The sequence below is a fragment of the Falco naumanni genome, chromosome 18, assembly GCF_017639655.2.
Source record: "Falco naumanni isolate bFalNau1 chromosome 18, bFalNau1.pat, whole genome shotgun sequence".
NCBI classification, from domain to species: Eukaryota; Metazoa; Chordata; class Aves; order Falconiformes; family Falconidae; genus Falco; species Falco naumanni.
The window spans coordinates 2,850,031-2,876,043 of NC_054071.1; the positions used below are offsets into that span (position 1 = coordinate 2,850,031).

The 26,013-nt window shown below is 48.5% G+C and overlaps 1 protein-coding gene across 2 annotated transcripts; it reads left to right on the forward strand.

Moving 5' to 3' along the window:
* The first annotated feature begins 4,189 nt into the window (after positions 1–4,189).
* ETV4 (ETS variant transcription factor 4) lies at positions 4,190–22,098 on the forward strand. Of its 2 annotated transcripts, none has more exons than XM_040617662.1 (12): positions 4,190–4,433; positions 4,518–4,614; positions 5,103–5,150; positions 10,406–10,459; positions 14,051–14,177; positions 15,358–15,516; positions 15,934–16,178; positions 18,410–18,481; positions 18,578–18,646; positions 18,991–19,211; positions 20,251–20,352; positions 20,999–22,098. In XM_040617662.1, exons 1-12 carry the CDS (start codon positions 4,389–4,391, stop codon positions 21,212–21,214), a joined length of 1,455 nt encoding a protein of 484 aa, XP_040473596.1. In that variant the 5' UTR covers positions 4,190–4,388; the 3' UTR covers positions 21,215–22,098. The 2 variants fall into 2 exon arrangements, with proteins under 2 accessions (XP_040473596.1, XP_040473597.1); XM_040617663.1 differs by having other exon boundaries at positions 19,129–19,211.
* Positions 22,099–26,013: the final 3,915 nt, after the last annotated feature.

Genomic DNA, 26,013 nt, shown 5'->3' on the forward strand with positions numbered 1-26,013 from the left:
CTTTCTAAGACATTTGCCATTTGTTCCTGTTTGTGTCAGGTTTTCTCACCGGGAGCTTTATGTCGCACTAATCCTGGCTGGTACAGGCTGCCGGGGATGCATCTGCAGCTCAGGGCTGGGCTTTCTCAAACCAGTACAATAGATGGAAAGTTAAATCATGGGGTTGGACACAGAAGGGGGAGGGGGATTACACACAACTCGGTAACTAAGAAAAATAAGGTGTAAGCCAAGCGAAAACAGCTCAGGCAGCGTGGAATACAGTGTCGGAACAAATACATCACTAGTACTTCATAACCAAGAATCAGTTCCCCTCCGATTTGTGTATCACTTCTGAACTTTTCACACATTCTAGGCTTTAAGAAAAAAAAAAAAAAAAAAGATGGTAATTAATCACTCTGAATGTTAATTGCTGGGCCTGCAAAGAGAAAATCCAGAACCATATTCCCACATCTGATTAGTCAGGCTTTGAAAACAGATGTGACATGTTTGTACAACAGGAGTAACAGAGGAGAAACTATCAAGCAAGCAAGCTACATCATTTGTTATAACTCCTACTAACCTTGTGCCCATCCTGAATATTTCCTGATACAAAGTCTACAGCTTTTCCAGGAGTCCGAGCCTTCTCTCCTGCCCCATTTCTAAACTCTGCGTGCTCCAAATTATTAAGCAACAATACTGTTAATGTTTCAGTTTTATGAAAATAGAAGAAAGGATTCATAGAGCTCACCGAGGAAAGCACAGAACACAGGAAGAGGTAGGTGGACAGGCAAACTGATTTAAAGCATGATTCATTTCCCAAGGCCATCGTTGTCACCAAGGGATAAATCAGAGCCTGGCCTTGCTCATGATCAGCAGCATCACTTTCACTTTGCGATACTTAACTCGCCACCCAGATGGGTTGTGCCATGATAATGACTGCCCCATTCGATTACTGCACCTCTTCTGCTGTTGCTTAATGGTTTCTTTGCTTTTAAGGCAAGGTACTATGTGCTTCAGGTTCCCAGCCTAAGAGCTCATAATGTAAGTGAAATGTGTCAAATAATTGGATTAAGTTGCCCAGACCCACGGAGGAAAAATATTTCTCTATTTTTGTGAATTTTGTGCTGCTTCTCTCTTTATCACTAATTACCGCCTGGATACTGGAACTCAGAAGCAGCCTATTGAATCCTGCTCAGTGGAGTCAAAATTTTTCCTAGAAACAAAAGGTACAATATATCAGTTTATATGAATGCCAAAGCTAGCTAACCGAAACTTAAAAAATAATCTCAGTCCTTCCCCAGTTCCCTTGAAACTGACTCAAAATCACAAGGTACTTTAAATGATAAAATTAGCAATTTAGTTCCATATGTCCATCTGCTTTCTAACCTTCTTGGTCTCAGGATTCAAGCTTTCCACCTTTTTACTGCTAGTTAATGTTTTTGACAAACCAAAGATGCTAAAACCTGAATCTGCTCTAGGAGTGTGGGTTAGAAGGGGAAAAAAGCTACAACGACGTGAGTTATAATAATATGGTTTCATCTGGAAGCCCCAGGTTCTCAGTGATTTTCCCTTCAGTGACCAGTATTCTTAGCCCTAATTAATAACGTTCTTCTAAGTAGGTTGTATGGCATTTTTTACAGGCTCAAAAGCAATAAAAAAAATCCTGCAAAATTTGTCCCAGATCCTGCCTCTGTGCAGCCACCAAAAAAACCCTTTTCTGTAGTTTGTCTTCTGTAGACTACTTTTATGGGTGTCAGGAAAATTTCAGGTATCCTACGTAGGTATGTATGGACATAAATATACATACCTATGTAAACATGGCAGCAGGCTCCCAATACAAACAGCAATAAGTTGACCTTAATTTAATTCAAATAAGTAGAAAAAGTCATTGATAGTACTGGCAATACATCTCAGTCATAGCAAAAAAAGATAGCATTACTGCCCGTTTGGTACAAACGGTGACTTTGCTGGGTCAAATGCCCACAGTCGGTCCCGGCACCCACACCGGCACTGCACCCTTCTGCTTTTTCATTCACACATATGCACTCATGAACCGTAGTGACCACTTGTACCACTAACCACTGAATCACAGAATCGTTTAGGTGAGAACAGACTTTTAAGATCATTGAGTCCAACCGTTACCCTAGCCCTGCCAAGTCCACTACTAACCCGTGTCCCCAAGCGCCGCATCTACATGTTTTTTAAACTCCCCCAGGGATGGTGACCCCACCACGTCCCTGGGCAGCCTGTCCCAGTGCTGGGCCACCCTTTCCGTGAAGTTTTTCCCAATATCCAACCTAAACCTCCCCTGGCACAACTTGAGGTTGTTTCCTCTTGTGCTATCACTTGTTACTCAGGAGAGGAGACCGACCCCACCTCACTGCAACCTCCTCTCAGGTAGTTGTAGGGAGTGAGGAGGTCGCCCCTCAGCTGCCTTTTCTCCAGGCTCAACACCCCCAGTGCCCTCAGCTTCTCCTCTCTTGTTCTCTAGAGAGTCTCTGGTCCCTCTCCACAGTGACACTGTGCTGAGAGCCAAGGCTCCTCCCACACCAGCAGTGCCCTTACTGCCACTTGGATGTGGAATTAGAACACCGTGTAGCAAACAAATACTACAGTAGAAAATCCCACCCTGTTCAGAGCTCAGAGCACAGCTGTGTATTGAAATCGGGTCTAAAGTAACAACGGTCCCATGATCCCTTAACCGGGAAATGTAGCACAAATAAATGAGAGTCAAAGTGCCATTTTGCTATGATAAGTATAAGTAAAAATGCAAAGCCTGAGTATTTGTTGACAGATTTTGTAAGACATGTAGAGTATAAATGGCCTAAAAACAATCTAACCAGGAGGAACATTTCTTTCCAGTTCTTTGATAAAACTGGATTAAAATTAACAGCCTGAATCAATTGTTAAAAAATACATGGAGCAGAAACAAATATCGGTAAACCCAAAAATTCAGAAAATTGACTCATATGCTTCAGTGGTTTTCTCAAACCAGAGCAAGTTCAAATTCCAGTGCTGCATTTAACCACATCTGTGATGTCTGGGGATGTGGGAGCAGCTGCGGGATGTCACCTTACTGGCACTTGGCATGGTCTTGGTCTGCTCCCACCAATGGGTCAGAGCCGTGTTCCAGTCAGGTTTCCTGACAGACTGGGCTCCTGGAACACTGGAGCCATAGTCTGCCAGCAGAAAGATCAAAATATATATCGACAAAATACTTAAACCCTGTTATTCTGCGTAACAGATACACCTTTCCAAAGGAGCATATTAGTGTGTCACACCAGTGATGATTACTATAAGGAAAGCGTGTCAAAAGTGTTCAGCTTCCATTTAGCCCTTGGGATAAATTTCCCCTTTTTTTCTCTTGAGTATCTACTTCTCCTCCAGGAGGTGACATTTCGTGAACAATGACCGTCTTACCGCTGGCTCCCAACTCTTACTGCTATTTTTAATAGGATAAACAGGATCAATAAGTGTTTTAAATATGATCATGGAAGTTTAAAGGACAAATCTGAAAAAAAGAAGAGTATGCATGCACATGGCACAGGCAGCAGCACCTGGTACGCACAGTTGCTCCCAAAAACGCTATTTTGGGGTGCAGATCCCTGGCCTGGGGTTTTATTTTATGTTCTTGTCCCTTAACATTTGTAAGAGCAGAAGTGATTTCAGTAGCTAGGGCTTTCATTATTTTCACTTCCGAATGCGTGAGTGAGATTTTTTTTCCAGATCTTGTCGAAACCTAAATGACTTGCCCAGGACAGAACGGAGCCTGTCCCCAAGGGCCTGCGCGGGGCCGGGCCCGGGCTGGAGCCGGGAGCGCCCCGGGAGCCCCGGCGGTCGCGCAGCCAGGCGGGTCCGGCGCGCCCCTGCAGCCTTTCATGAATGAACTTCGGGAGTTTTTTTTTTATGAATGGGAGCTCCGTCCTTGAATGAAGCCCCGAGTGCTGCGATCCGATTGGCCCTGAAGGAGAAAGCCCCTCCCACCCCTCACTGGGTGAGAGCCAGAAGGAGCCGGGATTGGCGGGCGTGGCCCAGCCCGGAGCTTCATTCACAAAAATTCGATGAAACAAAGGAGCGGGCGAGCGGGGCGGTGAGCGGGGCGATGGGCCAATGGGCGGCCGCCCCCGGGAGGGGCGGGGTCGCGCCGGGCTCCGCGTGGGCCACGCGCCGCCGGTGCGGGTCGGGGCCGCTGTCCCGGGCCGGGGGCTCGGCTCGGCTCGGCTCGCATCACTCCGGCCCATATCCCCAGTTTGGGAGCTCGCAGCCCGTGCCGGGCGGCGAGAGCGCAGGGGGCGGGGGCGGGGTGTCCCGTGGTGGCCGCTGGCCCAGGCAGGTGGGAGCCGGCCCGCCGCGACCCCCCCGCTGTGTCCCCCGCAGGTGGCAGCCGAGAGGCAGCGCCCGGCGGCGGGATGAAGGGCTTCCCGGACCAGCAGGTACCCTTCATGCTCCCGCAGGTGAGCGGCGGTCCCGGCGGGCGGGGGGCTCCGGGCTGGGCCCGCCCCGGCCGGGGACCCCGCGCTAATCGGCTCCTCCCGCAGCAGCCTCCGGGCCAGGCGGGCCCCGGTGGCCAAGCTCCCATGGGCGCTAGGAAGAGACCCGGGACCCCGGGCTTGCCCCCGGCGCAGGGCTCGGAAGGTAAGGCGGGGCGGGGGCCGGGGAGGGATGGGGGTGCTGCGGGCTTCGGGGCAGGGACCGGGGTCTCGCCCCCGCCTCCCCGTCCCGGCCATCCCCCTTCCCGGTGCTGGGGTGTCCCGCTGATCGCCCCACACACACTTCCCGGCGCCGGGGCGTCCTGGTGACAACATCACCACCACCCTTCCCGGCGCCGGAGCGTCCCACCCATCTACCCTCCCCCCTCCCGGTGCCAGGGCGTCCCGCTGACACCCCCTCCGCCTCCCCACCCCCCCCACCCCCCCCGCCTTTTCCCGGTGCCGGGGTGTCCCGCTGATATCCCCCCCCTCCCCCTTCCCGGTGCCGGAGCGTCCCGCCGATCCACCACCACCCCCCCCTTCCCGGCGCCGGCCCTCCCGCTCCCCCCCCCCCGCCCCGCCCCGGCGCTGGGGCGTCCCGCTGACCCCCCCCCCCCGGCGCTCCACTGAGGAAGCCTCTCGCTTATCACGCAGAGCTCCTCCAGGTCCTGAGCCGGCTGCAGGAGGCCTGGCTGACAGAAGGTAGGCTCCTTCCCCCCCCCGCCCCCTTCCCCCCCTGCCCCCCTGCCCCCCGTTCTTCGGCTATTCGTGCCCCCTGGGTTTTGTTTGATCCCCCCCAGACGGGGGTGGGGGGGTGGGTCCCGAGGTGCCACCCGGGCCCGGGGCGGCGCAGCCTAAATGGCACATTTGTGCGGGGCATTTCCCTATGTACGGGCCGGGCTGTTGGCCGCTTTCCTGGTTACAGTTTTCCGTTCAGGCTACTTGTAACTGGTTCGGTGTTAACGCTGATTTGTCACTTATCTTCGCTGGTTGCCAGAACGTTGGTATTTTTTTAAACAAACAAAAAACCCCCTATTCCTTTAATTCCAGGAGCGAAGCGCTTCTCAACTTTTTTTTTTCTTTTTTTTTTTCCTAAGATAATTCTTTGAAGGGACCTTCCTGTGGAATTTACACGCTGTTCAGTTTGGTGTCTGAATTGGTTTGCCTTCAAAGAAGAGGGAAAATTCAAATCCCAGGGAGTCCTGTTAATTCCAAGTGAAACCATCTTTTAACAGCATGGGGAATTTGTTCTGATTCTACTATCACAAATGATCCATTTTCTAGAAAATTCAAAACACATCCTCAAGTACAGACTCTTGATAAATATAAAAGCACTTACTGTGATGTAGGTACTTAATAATGATGACATAAAAATACGCATGGCACTTTGAGCAGAGCTATTTCCCTAACTTTACCACAAGTGAAGGACAATCCTGTCAAACAATTATTTCTTTTTTTTTAAAGCCTTCAAAAAGTTATATTGCAATAAGACAATTAGGGGGAAAAAATATCAAATGCCTTATGTTCGTTTCAAACTTGAAATGATGTTGATCAGGAGCGTGATGGTCAGGATGCAAAAGGAATTACCTGGGGGCTGTTCCAGGGCTGAAACACTCTGGTATCGTACATCAGAGCTGAAAAATAGGTAAAAATAGGTATTAATTACTGGTCAGCTAATAGACCTGCTGAATGTACACACATAGTTGAGGCTGGTTTCTCTTAAATCCTCAAAAACCTCGAGCTGTTGATAAGTTTGCCTCGAAATTGATTTCTGGTAGCGTTTCAATTTTAGGCTTCCTAGTGTTGAATATTTTTTTTAGCTCACTCATCCAAAGGTTTTGCAGAAATCTCTTACTATATGTTTGTCAGTAGCAGAGTGTTCATAGAATGAATTTGTAAGCGCAATGGGGTGGAGGGAAGGTTGCCTGTGGCCTCAGCAGTGTATAGAAAGAGGTAATCTGCTGCTATACGTGATTAGTAAATGATAATGCAAGCCCTAGAATATAGGCAGGTATATTTTTGGCACAGCTCATAGCATCTAGTCAGAGTCCAAGTGAAATTTTGGGGAATTTCAATGCATGTTTGAATATTCCACACTGTAGGAGAAACTAGTTCCCCATATATGAAATTATTTTGCTGAATGATGGAAATATTTTATGTCATTAATATCTTGTATGTGTCTATACGTTAGCATTTCTTCACAAGATGAAGGCAACTGAAAACTTGAGAGTACCTTCTTAAATGAACAATGCAGAAGAAAAAGGAAGGGAAAATATGTAATATGTTATTTATTCTCTGCCTCTACCACATCCAGTTAAGAAATTTTATTTTATTCACAGTTCTTGGTGTTACTTTTGAAGTAAAAGAGAAACAAACCTGGGAAGGAAGCAAACTGGAAATACAAATTCACAATCAGCCATATGAAAAACGTTAACAAATTTAAACCACATATACATCTGTATCTGCATGTGTGTGTGCCTCTATATATTGTTGTGGTTTCATTCACAGGGCAATCTCTTTGTTAGCTTTTTAGAATATTTTTAACAGTGTTAATTAACACCTGATTTCTCCTTTGCAGGGTAAAATAATAATGTCTGCATATAGATGACTCTTAAAAGAAACAGATGCTGAAAAATCCTAGGTCTTGTTACTAACAATCCAAAATTTTCTTCTATGCTGTTGGTTTTTTTAATCGGAATCTGTTAGAATGCAATGATGTGAAGCTGGCAGTTGATAACTCTATGGAACTAATTGCAAGCCATATAATTTATAAAATTATTTGGCATTCGGGGAAACAAAAAGCTTCCTTGGACAGAAGTTGGGCAGGTAGTCGGTGATCTGTGCTGACTGCAAGGAGAGGGATGCCCTTCGCCGCGTAACCTTAGCAAGCTTTAATTACGGTGCTCTAGATCTTGAAAGAGGTGTGGGAAATGCTGCTGCGTGCAGTCTGCATGGCTACAATAAGCCAGGGGTTGGTCTTTAAATGTCTGATTGGGTATCCCAGTTATTTTAAGTATAGATGCTGGATTGGGGAGAACAAGAAAATGTCTATCTGTATTGCAACTCTCCGAAGTAGATAATGCAATATAAAAATTTCAGCTTTCTTTAGCCTTCTAGCGTAGGACTGTAGCTGTCTGCAAAAGCATCGCTGTCCAGTAGTAGTGAGGCTGCATGCTCTCGCTCCAGCCATGCCCTTCATTTCACACCCTTTCTGTAGTCTCTTGCTTCTGCTATGAAATTCTCTCCATGAGATGGTCACCGATGCCATCGACTCCAGGCAGCACGCTGTGAGAGCCCAACCCAGTTCACAGGACGTGATCCCCGCTATTCCTTCTATCACAACGTTGCTTTGTAAAGATAATTCATAAAATGAATTTTGTAGGCTGTTTTTTTTTTCCTGTTCCCCGCCTTTTATCATTTATATTTCCAGGTTCTTGTCATACAGGTTACTTTAAGGAACAGCAATCGCAGGGCGAAGAGCTTGGTTCGTTCCATTCTAATCCGCTGCGTGTTCATGCAGAGTTATTCCCTACGGTTTATTTTTGGCATGTCTTGTCTCTCTTGGCTTCAAGTGACTGAGATTAGGGCTTCCATTCCTCGTGTCCTTCTACTCTGACTCCATCACCTTTGCTTTAGAGCCAAGGGAGGGCAAGCTTTGGGTTTGCCTGTTACGTACTAGCAGCAGCAGTTCTCTCCACAAGTTCGTGATTTTTGTGAAATAATCTGCTGCAAGTTTTCCCTCCCCGGCACTAAAAGGGCCATAAATAACTGTTAGAAGTAATAAGTGTTTCAACACATGTGCTATGGGGAAAGTGCTCCCCACACTTTCTCCCAGGGCACCCCCAAAAGCTCGGCTCAGCTCTGTGTGTTTAGTCGCTGGGGGATGGAGGGACCACTCTAGGAGATGGACTGAGACCATGGCTCTGAGTAATGGAGAAAAAATAGCTGCGTGTTATAATACAGGCTAAATTCTGATCAGCGGTGCCTTGCTGACATCAGGGGTGTGTGTGGGTGTACTGCTTTTCCTTCCTTAACACCTCTTCTTCCTGGGGGAGAGAAGAATGCAAAAGTATTTGTAAATAAATGCAGATGCTGCCGTCGGGGAGGAATCTGCCACGTCGACTTTTGTCCTGGTTTGGTGTCCTGTCGCTTAAGGATGTGGCTGTGATGTGTGCTTCGACACAAGCGTGTGTGCAGGCTGTCCAGGAGCAGCGTTCCATCCTGCGAAGGGACGGGGGTCACCAACCGGCCCGTGCGATGGGGGCGGGAGCACAGTTGTAGTTATGGGGTGGTGGTGGGGATCCGAATGAATTGTTCATTCAGCACGAGGGCAATGCCAATTAAAGCTTTTCTCAGCAAATGAGGGAAGCGGGAGCTGGAGGAGACTATATAGCTGGTTCCTCTGTGAAATCAGAAAAGCACTAATTACCTATACACTGTCTCAATGCAGGAATTTTAGCATAATGGCACTACAGGCTACTGTAACGTTTGATTTTGTATGTCGGAATAATCTCTCAAGGACACACCTGTGTACCTCGCTGGGTCAACCTGTAGGTGAAGAAGGACATTGAAATTCTTTTTTCTTCCACTGTGCCATTTCATTGGTTTATTACATATTTATTATCTATTTTGCAATGGCATCGTTGCAGTTCAGGCATGGGCTGAGGCCAGGCTGTGGCAGGTGATCCACGGACGGACTGGTTGAAGCTGGAGACCAGGAAAGGCAGATGAGGAATAAGGGACAGCACAGCTGCCAGTCTTTGTCTTAATTTAAAATAAATATTTACTCCAGGAAGTGATGAAACATACTGTGAAGCACATAGTGAAAAACTCTTCTAGCACTTCCATTTTTAATTTAATCCTCATTGCCATGTGGGAAATTATATCCCTGTGGGCTTTACAGCTTTTTGGAATTCTAGTCTTTCACATAAATCAGAAAAAATGTGACTCCCTGACTTGTGAAGAGGCATCAACTTAAATATATGTATTTATATATAAAGTAGGAGTGAGCCCCATCAGTTTGTCTAAAAGAAGCACTAAGCCTGAATCTTCTTTGCTAATTTTACTATTTTAACTGCTTTTTAACTATTTCACTGCTTACCACATTGAGCAGCATCTTGTTCCAGTGAGGTGGGCTGTTCCAAGGTGAACGAGGCCTCAGCAGATTTTCAGATGTATTTAATTAGACCATCTTGGAGATATTCAAGTATCTCAGACCTCACTGTTATTCTTGGAGTTGTACTAACAATGCTGGCCACAGGGCAGATGCCCAGAAATAAATAATAATAATAATAATAATAAAAAAAAACTTTACTGCACCAATCTGCGGGGAAAGAGCAGGTTTTTGCTGTTACACCAGCACTGCCTCAAATTTCCTATTTGCAAAATCACACTTACAGACGTGCAAGGCACTGTTAACCATTTCCCTCTCCTGCTACCAGATAGTTTGAATTATTTTTTTTTTTTCTTCTAAAATGTTTTCATTCTGCTGATTTACAAATTGTAGCCTATTCCACTAGTACCAAGTTGTTTGATGTTTCTGGAGCTTCTGAAAAAATTGTCTGTGAAGGTATAGGTGTTTTCTGTTGTGCTCACGCTTTGCATAGCCTTTCCAAACTGATCAGTTAGTAGTTGTTTCTGAACAATCCCTGCATATTGTGTTTCTAATGAAAACTGTGAACCCTGAGCTAATAAATTTGCTCTTGTCCTAATTTCCAAGGTGAGGGAGAAAGAAACCAGCAGGCTGTTAAGGGGTAAATCTGCAGGCAGAAGAATTGTATTCATTAATCCCAAAGGGAAACTATCCATAGTCGCTAAAGTGCATCCCAGCAAAAAGCTCAGATCTTTCCTGCCTGGGTTTATTTCTACCTTGCTGTTAATTATATCATACAGAGTGCCAAATCTAATTCTCCTCTCTCTCTTTCCCTGCCCCCCTTCTTCTCTCCCTCCCCTGGCAGCTCAGGTTCCAGACAGTGATGAGCAATTTGTGCCTGACTTACATTCAGAAAACTGTAAGTATCGTGGAGGTGATCGCACATCTCACAGGAGAAGGGCAGGATACACTTAAGCTGAAGAAACACATGAAATGTAACACACCACACAGACACGGAGGCTCATTTTAGTTCTGCGTTGGCGTGATGGGGACAAACAAACCAGGCCAGCTGGCCACATCTGGGCAATGCAAAAATGTCTTTTTGTGGTGCTAACTACCGCGGTCCCTTATGCAGAGTGATGTCAACAGGAATGCGTTTTAGTTGGTGTACGGGTGAGTAATTAGGCACCCCTGAACAGCTGAGAAAGTGCACTATGGTGACAATGAAAGGTAAAATTTCTGCTGTTGCTCCTCCCAAAGCAAAAGAAATTGGACTGTACGTGGAATTAAGGGTGCTGTGTCTCTTGCAGGTGCTTTTTGGGGGCTCTGCTCACTTGCGGAGCCTCTGGCTGAGCACCCGCTGCCAGCATGGCCTCTGTGAGGTGATGGTCCTGCCTGCTGCCTGCCGCAGTGTGAGGGCACGGTGTCCCAGAGATGCTGTCTGGGCTGCTTGCCCTCTGTTCTTAGGAACTGCCCAGCGAACAGATCACCCGTGGGAGCGTACAAACAGTAATGTGGATGTTTGCTCTGAGAACGGGTCAAAGCCTCTTACAGATGAAGGAGATGAGCGTTGCTCAGGTGCAAGCGTACGTGTAGGAACCCTCTGCACAGTGGCCATCCAGCTCTTCCTGCTTCCCTCTTCAGCTGGCCCTCCCAGTATGCCACCGTTTTGTTTGGAAGCTGATGCTGGGATAAGACCACACGCCTGAAGTGAATATGGACTATTCTGAACAGCTCTGTTGCAAGCAGCCGCAGGAACGCTGAGCCTGACTCCCGACAGGCACGTCAAGGCTACAGGAGGATGCCCGACCGTTCCCTGGGCACATATATGTCCTAGCAGCTGAGTGCAGAGATCTCCAGTTAAAGCTGGTGCAGTCAACTTTGGTGACCTTCCTACACTGATATCCCTCTGCCCAGGGCAGTTTTCCCCATGAAAACTAAACCGAAGGGCTTGTACTGGTTGCTCTTGCCTACCTCCTTCCCCTGGACTTGGCCCTGCAGCACAGCTGGGCTTGCTCTCTGAGTCATATATCTTGTTTCTTCCTCTTTTTGACCTAGAACCAAGGAGAGGGCTGGTCCCATGTTTCGCTCGGAATGAATGAATGAATGAATGAGCCAGTTGTAATGCGATAGCCTGTTGCAGCAATTCAAGGCTGGAAAGAATTGGCTGCTCCTAGCGCATCTCGCTTCTTGAAACTTCAATGGAGTTCAGTGTAATGGACAGAGCAATTTTATTATTTTTTTTTCCCCCCTGAGACTCAGCCGACACATCAGCATTTTTAGATGGGTTCTATATATGTTTACTCCAGACATCGAAAAGAGCTGCTACAGACAGACGGAAGGGAAGTGGGTGCCCCAGGCATAGAAAGACCTTTTTCTCTTTTGAGCCTTTTCTGGGCTGGGGGTGTTTGCACAGATGCGGGAGCATCATGCCTGGGGTACTGAATCCATCCCAGGATGCTGGGTCAGCCAGCACCTGCCATCGGTTTGGACAGGGACCCCTCTGCCACGATTGACAGCAGCCCCAGGGCTGGCTGGGGGAGCTGGTTGTCCCCTTGAAGGGGGTAGGGGCCAGAAGCCATCGGAGGCTCTGGCATTTTACAGATTAGATTTATTTTCGTTTATTCTGTCAAGCTGTTTGGATCACTGTGGGTGCTGGCATGATGTGAAGATGGGCTTTTTTTGGTGTAGGCTGAAACCGAAGGCAGGCGAAAGGAGTCAGGTTTGAAGGGGTTTTGCCCCCCTCTTGCTGAGAAACGATTTTTGGGGGGAGAAGTTCGCAATAGAAAGTGGCCCTAATGTCCTGTGGTGAGAGGCAGCAGCAACCCTTTCTCCAGCCCTTTGGAGAGCTGTCTGAAGGCACAATTAGCCCTTTATGTGAGGGAGAGCTGGCTTGAGGGTGGCTGGTGCACGTACAGTTCAGGTCAGCCCTGATATAAACTCAGCAAAAAGATGAGGTATTAACAGATCAGGTTGTTACTTTCCATCCTTGAAATGACAATCGCAGCTCTGAACATCCCAGGCTTTGTCAGCAGCATCACGTCAGCTTGAGGAGCTGGGAGTAACCTGGCAAAGGACTGCAGGCAGCCTTATGAAAAGCTTAGTTTTGTTTTGGGGGGCAGATCCTTGTCTTGTTTGAAAAAGAAACCTAGACCTATGTACCTCTCTGGGGTTTCTTTTCTTTCCTTCCTAAGTGGCAGCGACCTCCTGCAGCAGCAGAGCCCAGGGGCAAAGGCAGAAGATGCTCACAGTGTCCTTCAGCCAGCATAAGCTTTTCTGAGGATTTGTTCCTGCTGGATTTAATTAAGCATAAGGAGTAACAGTACCCACATCCTACTTCCTCGTGCTGTAAACTGCAACCCACACTTGTTATTCCTGACATTCTAACCAGGCCAGAAATATCCCTCCTTGTCTACATCGGGCCAGCGCACTGAAAATGAAAAAGAACCTTTTTACTTTTTTCCTAGACTCTCACTGGTGTTTTGGATGAGCAGAGGTGTTGTGTGAGATTCCCCCAGTTCCACGTTCAGGGGTCTCGGACTGTTAGCATCGAAATTCAACAAAGGAAAAGCTGCATTTTGAGATTCTACAGGTAGCTGCCGAGTGCCAGTGCAGCAGCCTCCCGTCCAGCAATCGCAATACCCTGTAGGAGACCCTGGCTGCCTTCCTGAGGGCTAAAGTATAAACCTGGTCTAATTAATGAAATCAGATATTTCTAAAGGGAGGCTACTGGGAGGACTGCAAGCTGCTCATCGAAATTTGGGGTATATAGTAGCAAAAGCAAGGACTTGGAAGTCAGACTTCTACTTCGGACTGTGCTTTACCACCGATGCTGTTCCTTTGGGAAAGGGATTGTAGCTACCTAAGGCAGTTTAGGTGCCTGAGAAAACACTTACTTGTGTAAGGTGTGAGCAAGTTAGCCTGAGGGCAGCCTGTAATGAAAACCTTCAGCTTTTGCAGCTGTTTGTACAAAAATCTTACATTTACTGTCCTACAGGACAAATGATACTATCAGGAAATCTGCAATGTGTCATCATATTAGTGTGTGATAACTTAACGCAGTGCTACATGGTAATGTTACTCACAAGACATGCTTACCAGGTATGTCAGGGAAAGAACATTTTACCTGGTGCAAATCAAAACTTTGCTTTTATGTGTTGAAAAATAAGAGTATGTGCATACTACAACGGGAAACGTCTGTCCCAGCCCTGAATAGCTTAAGGAAATACCCATTCTAAATCCTCTTCAAAGCGCTCTGGATTATCACAGAGCATGTTAACACTACCTTAAGATTTGCTCTTAAGGTCGATGTAGCATACAAACATTACTAAATCAAGGGCAGAGCTCAGGGAGGTCCCGTGAACTTGGGTGTGTTGGTATTTGGTTTCTCTCAGAGCCAGCAGAGCAAGGACGAGGTGGTGGCATCTCTGCTGGCTTCACTGGCTGATAAAATTACCTCTCCGTAAACCAGAAAAAAACGTCAACTTGACCTTTCATTTCTCTCCCACAGTAGCTTTTCACAGTCCTCCTGCTAAGATTAAAAAGGAGCCGCAGAGTCCCTCCTCGGACCTCACACTGTCCTGCAACCATGAGCAGCCATCCCAGTACCACAATGGCGAGCAGTGCCTTTACACCAGGTAACAGCTTACATGGGGGAAGGGGAGGGGGCAGAAGCTGTTATGAAACCAAGTGCTACTGCGTTATCTAATAATTACAACAACGAACCGGTCTGGCTGCTGTGATGCCCGTGAGCTGGTGGGTCAGCTCAGGGCAGCTCGCTCAGCCGGTATTTACGGCACTGGTTAGCTCAGACCCATGTAGAGTAGGTCGGGGGTCTGGGCTTGCCCCTTTATTTCTTCTCCCAGTGCTGTTCCTCAGCTGTCCTGATGCTGAGAGCAGTCTTGGCATCTGTCACGTGCCTCTCTCCCCCCATTGCTTTCCAAAATCTGTCCTGGCAAGTTGCTCCCCGACACCGTCACCCACAGTCCTGGCTGCTTGCCTGAGTTACTGTACAGCTTCTGCAGTACCGACACTGCCATGCGGAATTAAACTTTATAACTCAGGGTAGGTTATAAAGCAGTGCGTTTCATTCACCGGCGGGCATCAGGGTGGATAATTCCAAAAGCACCCGCTGCCCCACTTCTTTGTGCACGTGTGATTTAAAGTTTACATTCATGCATATTCCATCGATGCCCGAGAATAGGCTGGGTTTGGGTAATTAGCCTACCAAGAAGCCATTAGCAGAAGTTTCTTCCCATTTGCGCTTGCACACTGTCTCCTGGTGCGGATCGTGGGGGTCACTGAGGATGAAGGCTCAGGAGTCTCCCTCTTGTCACCTTCCCTCTTCGTGCAGACTCAGTCGTGTCCCCGGTTCCTTCCAAACCAAAACCCAGGACAGACCCGGTTTTCCTGGCTCAGGGCACAGACGTTCACATACTGGTGTCGTCTTATCGGCACAGGAGCATCCCAGCCCCACCTTACCAGTGCAGCGGGCCCCAGGACCGGGCCTAACTTGCAAAGTCACCTGTGAAGCTCCTCTTTGTACATGCAACGAGAATTTTAATTCTGAGTTTTCCGCATCCTATTACTCCAGTGATTTCTAAGCTTTCTATCACCACCTTCTCCCATTTTCGGGTCATTGCTGTTGTGCACAGGGCAAGCGATGCTCGGGAAGGCAGGAGTTGATGCTGGGAGTTTTCTGGCCCAGGTGGCTGTGCAGAGGGACAGCGTGTCTGCCTGTGACACGTCCTCCCCAGGTGCTGCCACCGGTCCTTCTCGGAGAACGATAACGCTCCGCTCTCTGTTTGACTGTCCCAGTGCCTATGATCAACCCAGCCAAGTTGGCGTTGAGTCCCCCGACCCAGGAACCCCGATACAGTCACCGCTCCAGCAGTTCCCTAGACAGAACAGGAGCTTCTTGACCCCTCCGGGGCCACCCCACCCCACCTCCAGCTGTGGGTACCACAATGACCACAGGTGAGTTACTGGGAGGAGGGGGCAGCCACTGGCAAGGATTGCCCTGCCGGGTGAGTCGGGGGGGGGGGGGCTGCAGCATCCAGATTAAAGCGCTCGGTTTACACCAACCGCAAGACCCCCCAGTCCCATCCAAAGTGGGATGGGGTCCAAAGCGGACCCACCGCTGCTGTCTAGGGTTTGAAGGAGGAGGCTATAACCTTAAGTCTGTCGGGTTCTGTGGGTGATGGGCTGCGTCGCTGCCCTTGGAAACACCTGGCATTGGCGTCCCTTCCTTGCCCCGGCGATGCGTGCAGCTCCTACAGCCCTACTAACAGCCTGGGGCTGAGGCAGTTTCTGTCCCCCCCAGGCAGCCCTGCACCAGGGCCAAGATCGGGGGGCCAAGCAAGCTGCCATCCCATGTCCTCTCCCCTCTCCTAGCTCTGTGTACCAGTCGCCTGTGGAGATGGGCTGCTCCTTCCCCTCTTCCCAGAGCCTGGCCCGGGAAGACCCCAGCACCTACCAGCACCAGCTGTCCGAGCCCTGCCTCCAGTACCCTCACCAGGGCTTCAAGCAGGAGTACCAGGACCCACAGTACGAGCAAGCCGGCCAGGCAGGCAGCAGCTGTCAGTACCCAGCAGCTGAGCTGGTCAAGCAGGAGCAGGTGGACTACGTGTACGACGCAGGTAGGCAGCGCTAGCTCCGATTGCAGATGCTGGGGGTGAGCAATCACACATCCACCACTTCTTGGGCTTTGACACAATGCTGCTTCATCTTCAGGAGCGTGTGTGCTCCTGGAAAACTGGCTGTGCAGCAGGAAACGGCTCGCTCTGTTGACTGCATCCAAGAAAAGGCTGGGACATTCACCTTCTGTACTGTGTTCCAAGAAGGATTTTCTGGGAGACAGTGGAAAGCTTTAACCAGATATAGGAGCTAGAAGGTGATGTTAAACCCAGCCAAGCTGGATTAAAGGCATGCATTTGTTCTCCAAGGAAATAAAATAGCCGCTGGGGAGACTCAAAATTCATAATTAGCCCGCTTGCACTATCAGAAATGGAGAAAAGTTCTCTCATGGGGAGTTTTTGTCTTCAGGGGTGTGTTGAGCTGGTAGGTCATAGAAAGGGAGAGAAGTGAGGTCAGCTTTGAAGAAATTATACTGAGAACATTCTGTAAATGGCAGCAGAAAGGAAGGAATTAAGTATCTTGGAGCTGGTACAGAAAAACTGTCTCGGATCCCTGCAGCAAGGAGGGGATCTGCGAGTGGCAGTGGCAGAGGAAAGCTGCTCTGGCGTGGGGATCGTAAGGCACAGCCCTGAGCTGCAGCTCGTGACACTGCCTGGCCCTGTGCCTTTTCCCTGCTGGGAGGCTGAAGAATTTAATTCACAAAATGGAGAGAAAGATGCAGCTCTGCCAGCTCCAGTGGGTGTCACGGCGGAGGTCTGGCCCCAGCAGCTGACACCTGCTGGAAACTGGTGCCCCATTTCGGAGCTTACCATGCAAGATAAACCAGCTTTGGCCTGACAAACGGATCTAAAAGTCTGAAACGGTCTAAAGAGACGTGAGTGGCTAACAATAAACCGGACAATTCCAAGGACCGGGATAAGCAGGGAGCCCGGTCTGCCTTGGCTCAGCCACGTGCACTGTGCTGCTCCGTGTCTCTTGCCGTGCCAGCCTCCACCTGCTACTTCCCATAGAAACAGGGCAGAGCATCACAAGAGAAAATAATTTATATTTCCAAAAGTAGCTCTCTAGATACCAGATTGATCAGGCAATCCTCTTATTTTTCCACAAGGGAGAAATCTTATTTTTTCAGCAGATCTGTCCAAAGACTTGCTACCCTGACCTCACAGTACACTCTGCTAGAGGGAATGTTACTTCTGGTTTCTGGGTATTTTAATGGACATTTTGAATTGTTGCAGTATTTAGCAGAAATTAATGCATAAATAAAAAGCTCCTTTGAGGGTATAGAATCATCACTGTGGCTGTGCTGGTATTACACTTTCACTGGGTCCTTCTGGCCAGACAGGGGAGGAAAATGTGCAAACCCAGAAGAATGCTTTCTGTGCGAGTAGTTTACGATTGTAATAATACACAGTGTGTCAGCTCAGAGTACCCTTCTGCCCTTAGCATCAGCAAAACGTTGGCTGAAAGCAGTGGCTATACACAGGAGTGTGAGGGAGATGTAAGGTAAATCTTTCCAAAGCTCCTGGTTACAGCTTCCATCTCGGCTGTGAACAGAAAATAGGTTTGATTCAGAAAACACATGATTCAGAAGAGATAAATTGTAGTGCCCAGGCAGCAATATGCACTGCAGAGAGATTATGAAAAGACCTTCTGCTTATTTTTAAATCAAGTTATTTTTTTCCTTTGTGTTTTCTCAACTGTTTGTGACAATGCCCCATCATGATGCGAAAAAGCCAGGGAGACTCGGGATATCTGAAATGACATTTGTGAGATGCTGTCTGCAGTAAACATTCAGATGCTGCTGTTCTTCATTAATATCATCATAGTACCCCTGGAAAAATGCAATGCCTTTTCCTTCTCACCCACGAGAAGAGTAGCAGAGTGCATAGTTATCTTCAACTAGGAGTAGGCAGAGGCAGCACACAAATTTAGCCTCTCGTCCAAGGTTTTGTGTTCAGAGTGTATAGGTGACTGACGGGCTATCCTGGCTACTCTGAAGGATGTCGTGTGTTAGTACCACAGAAATTTACTACTGTAATTAACAATGGGAAGCATAATGAAGGCAAAAGTTGTGGTGGGATGGGTGAGACATAACAAGTTGCCAGTCTGCCACTAATGCTTTAGGAGGGCGCTAAGTTGGTTAGATGGCTGCACTTACCTATCCACCTCTGGAGAACAAGACTGTTCCGCCTCCTGTGCTTTTAATTAAATGAGTTTGTTAATTGTTCCGTAGATGTTCCTGGCTATCACACGTACACAAATGTTGAGAGTTATTCAAGCCATTCAAATACGGAAGATACATCAGGTAAGAAGCTCGGTGCCTGTCATCTTTTCCCTGCGCTGCCCTTGATGCTGCCCTGTCTTCTTTGCCTACAACTGCCTGCGTTGCTTTCTCTTGCAGCCTGCAGGTACGACAAGCCGATGAGCTGCTTTACTGACGATGTCTGTGTCGTTCCAGAAAGTTGTGAAGGTCAGAGAAAGAATGGCTTGCAGTTTGGGTGTAAGATGGGGTTATCCAGCATCTTTGCTAGCCGCTTGGCCGCTGTCCGCGTAGTTTGTTACACCGTGGTCTTGCAGGTGTGTTAGTGGTTCATACCTGGCTTTTTGGGATCCTGTTTCTTGAGCTTTTTTAGCAGCAAATAGGCCTTCTAGCATAAGTAGCATAATTGTGAGGTTCATCGGAGCTGCTCTTGGAAGAGCTGCTGGTGAATTGGCCGCTCTATTCTATATGAACTTAAATATTCCAGGTAAAGAATTGTGAAATGTGTGCTTTTTTTGTTTTTTCGTTTTTTTGTTGTTTTTTTTTTTCCCCAGCTGTTTTTGCACTGTTACCCTTAGGAACACCTTGTGTGTTCTTCTCAGCAAGAGGCAAGAAGCAGAAAGCTGGAGGGAACCGGGAAGGGTCTGCACACCAGAGACGGGGATCTCTCCAGCTCTGGCAATTTCTTGTAGCTTTACTGGACGATCCAACCAATTCCCACTTCATTGCCTGGACTGGCAGAGGGATGGAGTTCAAGCTCATTGAGCCAGAAGAGGTGAAACTATTTCGCTTCTCTACAGGCTGTTTCTGAGGCTACAAATTCATTCCCAAGTGGCTTTTTCTCTGCCCTGTGAAGGCTCCTGCCTACCAGCGGTACTTGCCAGACCCTGCAGCAAGCCAGGGTTTTTAAAGAGGTCAAAACACTTGGGTGACACAAATACCAGGTTTAAGAAAGGCTGTTTGTAAGTTTAGAGCCTCAGCAATGCAGTGAGTCAAATTGCCCACTGCCTCCACTTCCCCAGATGCTTTACTCTTAAGCTTGCAGTGACCTGTGCTGTCTTACCACACTCCGTACTCCAGGTTGACATTGAGGTTTGGAGTTTTGAACCCCACTGATGGCAGTTTTCCTAAAAATCTGGAAGAAAATATATCCCAGTCTAAATACATATTTATATCAAAATTCCATTAACTAAAGTGTAATTTCAAATGCTGCCGTGTTCCAAAAAAAAACAGTAAAATCTGACAATAGCTGGGAGATGGGTCTGTAATATCTGCTCATGTCTTGCTCTGATTAGAGCTGCATTTAGCACTGTTCTTGCTACATATTTTGCCTTTATGGGCACTTTCAGCGCAGGTGAGTTGTTTTGGTGGGCTGACGTGCTTACAAGAGGCTTCTGAGTCTCATAGACAAAGCTGAAAATCATGTAGTAGGAGGAAGAAAGGCACATGGGTCTTCCCGTGGAGGTGTTCCCTTGCACTTTGGCTCCTGGTTAAACATGTGATCCTTGAAGATAAAGAGTAGCATAGGATGAAGCAGTCCTTCAACATCCTCAAGCTTTCAGAGTACCAGAGAGTGAGAAGTGGTGACAGCAAATGAGCTCTGTAGTGGTGAGGGGAATGCTTCTCTGCGATACAGGATGCTTCAGTTTGAGTTCTACTCTTCCTGTTTAAAAGCTGCTAAATAATTGTTGTGTGAGTCTATTATTCAAGCATTGTAAATGTTTGCTTCTCAAAAGAGAATCAGCTGGATAATGTTCTTTTGCCCTTGGGTTGGGTTCACAGAAATTTGTGCACTTTGATGTTTTATTCTACAGGTAGCCAGGCTGTGGGGTATCCAAAAGAACCGTCCGGCCATGAACTACGACAAGCTGAGCCGATCCCTTCGCTACTATTATGAGAAAGGCATCATGCAGAAGGTCAGTTTGCAAAGCAGACGGAGTTTTTTATGCCTTTGGTGATGCTTCTCTTGCAGAGACAGGGATCTCTCCAGCTCTGGCAGGCTTGTCTTGCCAGTCACCCTGCGCTCATCACCCCATCACTTCTCTTTGCAGCGGTTAAATGGGGAAAGCGTAAAGGAGCTGAATCTAGGCTTTATATATGGGAAATAAAGGGGAATCGCGATTTCTTTCTTTTTCTGTACATGTCTGCCCTCAGGAGAGCTGGAATTTATGCAGTTGTGAGGAAATAGAATCAGTCTAGACTTGGTGAGAGAAAGGCTGCTGGGGGCTTGGTCCTGTGTGGTAGGGGTGGTCTCTTCCCAATCCAGGGCACTGGAGAGGACATCTGTGAGTGTAATTATGTCACAGTTACGGACTGGTCAGGGACTGCTGCTGCTGCTACATGTTGGGACAAAGTGAGCTGCAGCATCCCATTTCCCAGGAGCTGTTCCACGGGAGATCAGAGCAGCAGGAGGACAGCGCAAGGAGCAGTTTACAGCTCTGGCGTGTCTCAGGGCAATGGGCTAGAGCAGCCAGCTGGTTTTGCAAGCCCTTCTCTCTGCTGAGGAGCATTGCCTAGCGCTGCCTGTGTGCCTGCAGCATTCGTCTCCTCTCTTCCCTGCAGGTGGCTGGAGAACGCTACGTGTACAAGTTTGTGTGTGAACCTGAAGCGTTGTTCTCTCTGGCTTTCCTTGATAATCAGCGGCCAACTCCGAAGGCTGACGGGCAGGTCAGCGAGGAGGACACGGTGCCTCTTTCTCACCTGGATGAGAATGCCACTTACCTGCCAGACCATGGGAGCCTCCCTCCGCAGCATTACAGCAAATGCTACACATACTAGCATTGCTGGGAGCACACCGTGCCGCTCTTGCTCGTGTATATAAGGAGACATCTGGTGAGGATTCAATCCATATAATAAGCATTTTTCCAGGCCAGCCTAGGGTATGCAACAAACTATGAAGAGCTGCTTTGGTCAGGAAAAGCGTTCAGGTACACACATGGATAATCGACTGACAGTTGACAGGGCTCTTTTGTGCTTGCGATAAGACCCTCATATCTGTCAGGGTGAGACTTGTTCTCAGCAATGCAGACACCGTCCCAACAGCAGAGCTGCAGCTTCAGCAGCATGTCAGGAAACTGCTGCCGGAACAAAGGAGCCTGTCGCAGTCCCTCTCTTTGGCGAGGGAGGAGATGCCAGTCCTACTGGGCTTTTTTTTTTTTTTTTTTAACTATGAGGATGTTACGATGCTGGCTGCTGGCTCCATTCCTCCTGTATGGGTGCTGAGCCTCTGTATAACCTGCCCTCAGCAAGGGATGGCTCTGACCCACACAGACTCACCTCTGCGAGGCCAGTCTCGCCTTCTTCTCAGGTGGGCTGCAACACGGTCGTCACAGACCACAGGAAAGGGGCAACACCACTTGTCTTGTACGTGCATGCTCCTGCCTTATCACCTTGCTCCTAACGCTTCACGCCAGGGCTCTCTGGTACTCTCGGGCACTCTGAGTGGGGTAGCTGGAGCCACTGGCCGAAATTGGAGCAGTCCTGGGGTACACGGCACACCATGCAATACAGCAGAACTACAGAGCTGCCCCATTGCATCTGTCTGTGGCACAGGTTAAGCCAGCATCCCCCTCGGGTAGAGAGATTGCGGGAGGCAGCAAGGCCTGAGGCTCCGGTTCATTGTATGGTTGTGACTTTTCCAAATTAAACAACTTTAACAAACATCCTTGGGTTCTTTGAAGACCTGTCAGACTCTTGAGTGTGCTCAGCCTGGGCTCAACTAGAAAATCATCTAAGGCAAGAAAAAAACCTGCTGGAGGTGCATTAAGAAAATGCTTTACAAAGTAACCTAAACCATACGTAGTTTTCAATATCTAAAGTTTTAGACTTAACCTCCACAGATTTTTGTGTGCTTAAGGGAAACCCTGAAGTGTTGGAAAGGCAAATAGCAGCAGCCCAATGCAGCACATGCAACTTAGCTAGACTTTGACTGTTTTTTTCCCCCCACAATAATGAACATTACAATGGGGGCACCGCATCCTCATTATGAGGTGCCTCACTTTTTAACTAGCAGCTGACTACGTGCCTGGTTCAACAAGGAGCAGTACAGTGTAGCCATACAGAAAAAGCCTGTTTGCTGCTGCTTCAGGCTGATGTTCCAGCTGCTGAATACAGAGCAGCGCCAGTCCTGCCAACGTGGTAGCCTGTAGAGGAAATTCTGTATATTGATTGAAAGCCTGATCTCCCCTGATGGCTCTCCCCTGCATGGCTAATGCCAACCCTCCCAGCCTTGTCCCTGGGCATGAGGGCCGGGAAAGGCTGCTCTCCCTGCCTGGCGAGAGGCCAGATACTCCGAGCAGCCTGCTCTGCTGAGCACCTTTGTGTACCCTGTGTGGTCCAGAGACCTGGTGTTCTGGCAGCTCCTGGCCCTCCTGCCTTGCCCTGCTCCCACCTGGCAAGCACACATCCTCTGGTGTCCTAGCAGTGACGGTGGAGGGGAACCCTTCCATTGGTATAAGCTGCCTTTACTATTTATGAGTGTAAAAATACTATTCATTAATAAATTGGTCTATGTCTTTGGCCAGCGCACCTTCATTCAGCCCCTGACTAGTCCTGCCTTACCCTCTGAGCTTGCTTTGCCCATCTCCTCGGCACCAGCCCGCACCCTTGGGTAGCTGATCCAGATGTTTACTTCTGAATCTTGGTGGAGTTAAAGAAACGAACCCTCCCTCGACACGCTTGCAACCAGTCATACAACGACGACTGAAAGATCGCAGCGAGATACGTAATGTCTGGCTGCTCCTGGTGTCGGGGGAACATTTCTCTGCAGCTGCAGAGAACGTCGCCCACGCTCCCGTGCTGACAGTACACTGGCCACTGAGCCAAGCTCCATGGTTTTAATAAACTTTTTCCCTAAACTTCGTCTCTGTCCCGAGCAGTGGCACTTCCAGGTTGCTTGCCAGGAAAGCCAGTGCGTTACCGCCCGCTGAGCTGGGAACGGGATCAGGGCAGCACAGGGCATGCCAGCAACGAGAGTGGCACCCTGTTCCAGGCAGCAGAGCTCGCCTGCCAGGACACAGCCACCCACGTGGGCCTTGGCAAAGGCTACAGCAAGGGCAGGGGTTACTCAGAGGTGAAGGAGCCCTTTCACACCGCACCTTCCTCAAGAGAGTCGGGTACCTCCCAAGGAAAGGATTTATAGGTAGGTGCGCCTCCAACTGCTGCAACTCTCTTTCCAATGAATGAGACCAGATAAAGGTGGAATCTTCATTCAAAGTGTGAGTAAAACAGTTTACAGCTAATGATTACAATACTTAACCATGATATGGCAAATGCAGGTCTAAATGCAGATGTGAAACAAAGTAGGTAGGCATATTTAGATACCCCAGACGTTGGATGAATACTGTTTCTTTTGACTTTTTGTAAAAGCCACTTTCATCCCACCTCACTTCTGTCACTCTACTACCATGTCTCTTCATAGCTTCCTCCGTGCAGCTCTGAGCTTGCTTCTATTTGCTCTCTCAATCTGCAGCATTCCCAAAGATTCTACATTTATCCAGTATTCGTTAGGCTACCCTCTGACCAGCCAGTTTTCCTTCCAGAAGGGGAATTGGATGACATTTGAGCTCGACGTTTCACTCGGGTTTACCTGTCGAGTCAGTGCAACCGATCAATAGCTGCAGAGCAGTTCTGGGAATCGGCGAGATCAGGTTCTCATAATTGAGGGGCAGTAACCTCCAAAGGGCAGAGATTTATAACCACCAGATCAGAGAGCTGGGAGTCAATAAATACACTCTTGTGTTTCCAGTTCAGCAAGACAGAGAGGCAGCTGATGAGGGGAAGACGTTGGAGGTAATAGACAAGCGTCATAGATTTCTGATGCTGGTCCTGAAAGTGCCAGCCGCAACCCACCGCACAGAAGATGTTTCAGCTTTTCTATCCAGTCACTCACATTCCTGCTCGTACAGCAAAGTTGCAACCGCTCTCGGCACAGACAGCAGAGCTGTCTTTTCCTGAGCCAAGTGCTTTCGGCACTTGTGTGGGGAGAAGCGCACGTTACCGGGTGACAGCACGTACAGCCAGCGTAACACACCTTCCAGGCAGTATCCCTTCACCACACAAGTTCACACAACATTAAGCAGGTAGGAAAGGTAAGACAGACACTGTTCTTCAAGGAAAATCCCCTAAACGCAAGAGTTCTGCTCATGACAAACACTCTGACAGCTGGATGCAAATATACCTAATATTCTCACGCTTCTTTACCATTGTTTACTCATTATACACAAGATCTATTCTAGTGGCTTATTCCTCAGGATGTGATGATGCTTTGGGACCAGCCAGAAATAAATTCTCAGCAGTCATTTCTTCCTAATGTAATTTTTTCCAAACTTTTTTTTTCCCCCCCCCCCTGTGTGTTGCTGTTATTGCGATGGCTTTGCTGTTACTCCTGCTACATCAACAGTACAAAGCCCACCAGGAACCACCATAAATCTATCACCCCCAACAGGATGCAAAGTTCCTTTCTGGGTATAGTAAATAATTAACATGTAACATTACAGCATGTCCCAGCTGTACCCTTAGAGTGTACCATTTAGGGCAAAGGGACTACCCTTAGCGTTACAGGGTTGCCAAGCAGAGCTGAACTATCTCGTGCAATTTGCATGAGAATGAATAGTGATAATGAAGAACAAGGACAGGAGCAAATCTCAATTTGTGGGTCGAGCACTTAAGAGGAAGGCAAGAGAGTTACTAGAAAGTGCATTCATCTTTTTCGGGCTGTATACTGCACAGATGGCTGATGTCATCTGAGCCTCAATGCCGTGCCCAGGGTCTGCAGGCAGGTCAGAAGGGGCGATGCATCATCCTTAGTGCTGAGAAGACTGCCGTGATGAGATCTGCCAGGAACGAATTCTGGCCTGGCCAGGCCAAGGCTCCAAAAGCCACCCGAACTGCACAAGCATCACCTCAAAAGGAGAGCAGCAGACACCCTTTGGTTCCACTCCTGTCCCACCACGCAGGGCCTGGTGGGAGCATCGAGCTCTCTGTACCGGACAGACACCGGCGTACAGCATATTGTCATTGACACCTATTTAAGAGGCTCAGCGGAGCAAAGGAAACCAGAGCTGCCCATGACCCATGACCAGAAGGTCAGTGCTTTTAACCTGAGCCCAAGAGGGATGTTCTCCCCTGCAGCACTAGGGCTGTCAGTGCCAGGTCAGCCTGAGGGACTCGCCGTCTCCCTGCTCTGGTGACCCACAGACCGAGCCACAAACTTTGCCACAGCCGAGCTTCCAGGAGGGAGATAAGCAGCTCCCACCCAACCCTGTAAAACACTCCCACGAAGGTTTCCGTGAGACAGTCTTCAGAAGACCCTCTGCTTGGTGTTCAGGCTTGGGGATGAGGTGACGCCACACGAGTGGCGTGCCCTTCGCTCCATGAAGCCAGGCACAGGGGAGCACAGAGAGCTCCCTCCCTGCTCCCTGCAGCCGGGGAGGGCAGCCACGCGCAGCCCTCTGCAGCCCACTCCTCTTTCTGAAGAACATGTCAACAGATACCAGCCTACGTAGGAATCATAGAATCATTTAGTTCGGGAAAGACCTTTAAGATCATCGAGTCCAACCATTAACTCAGCACTGCCA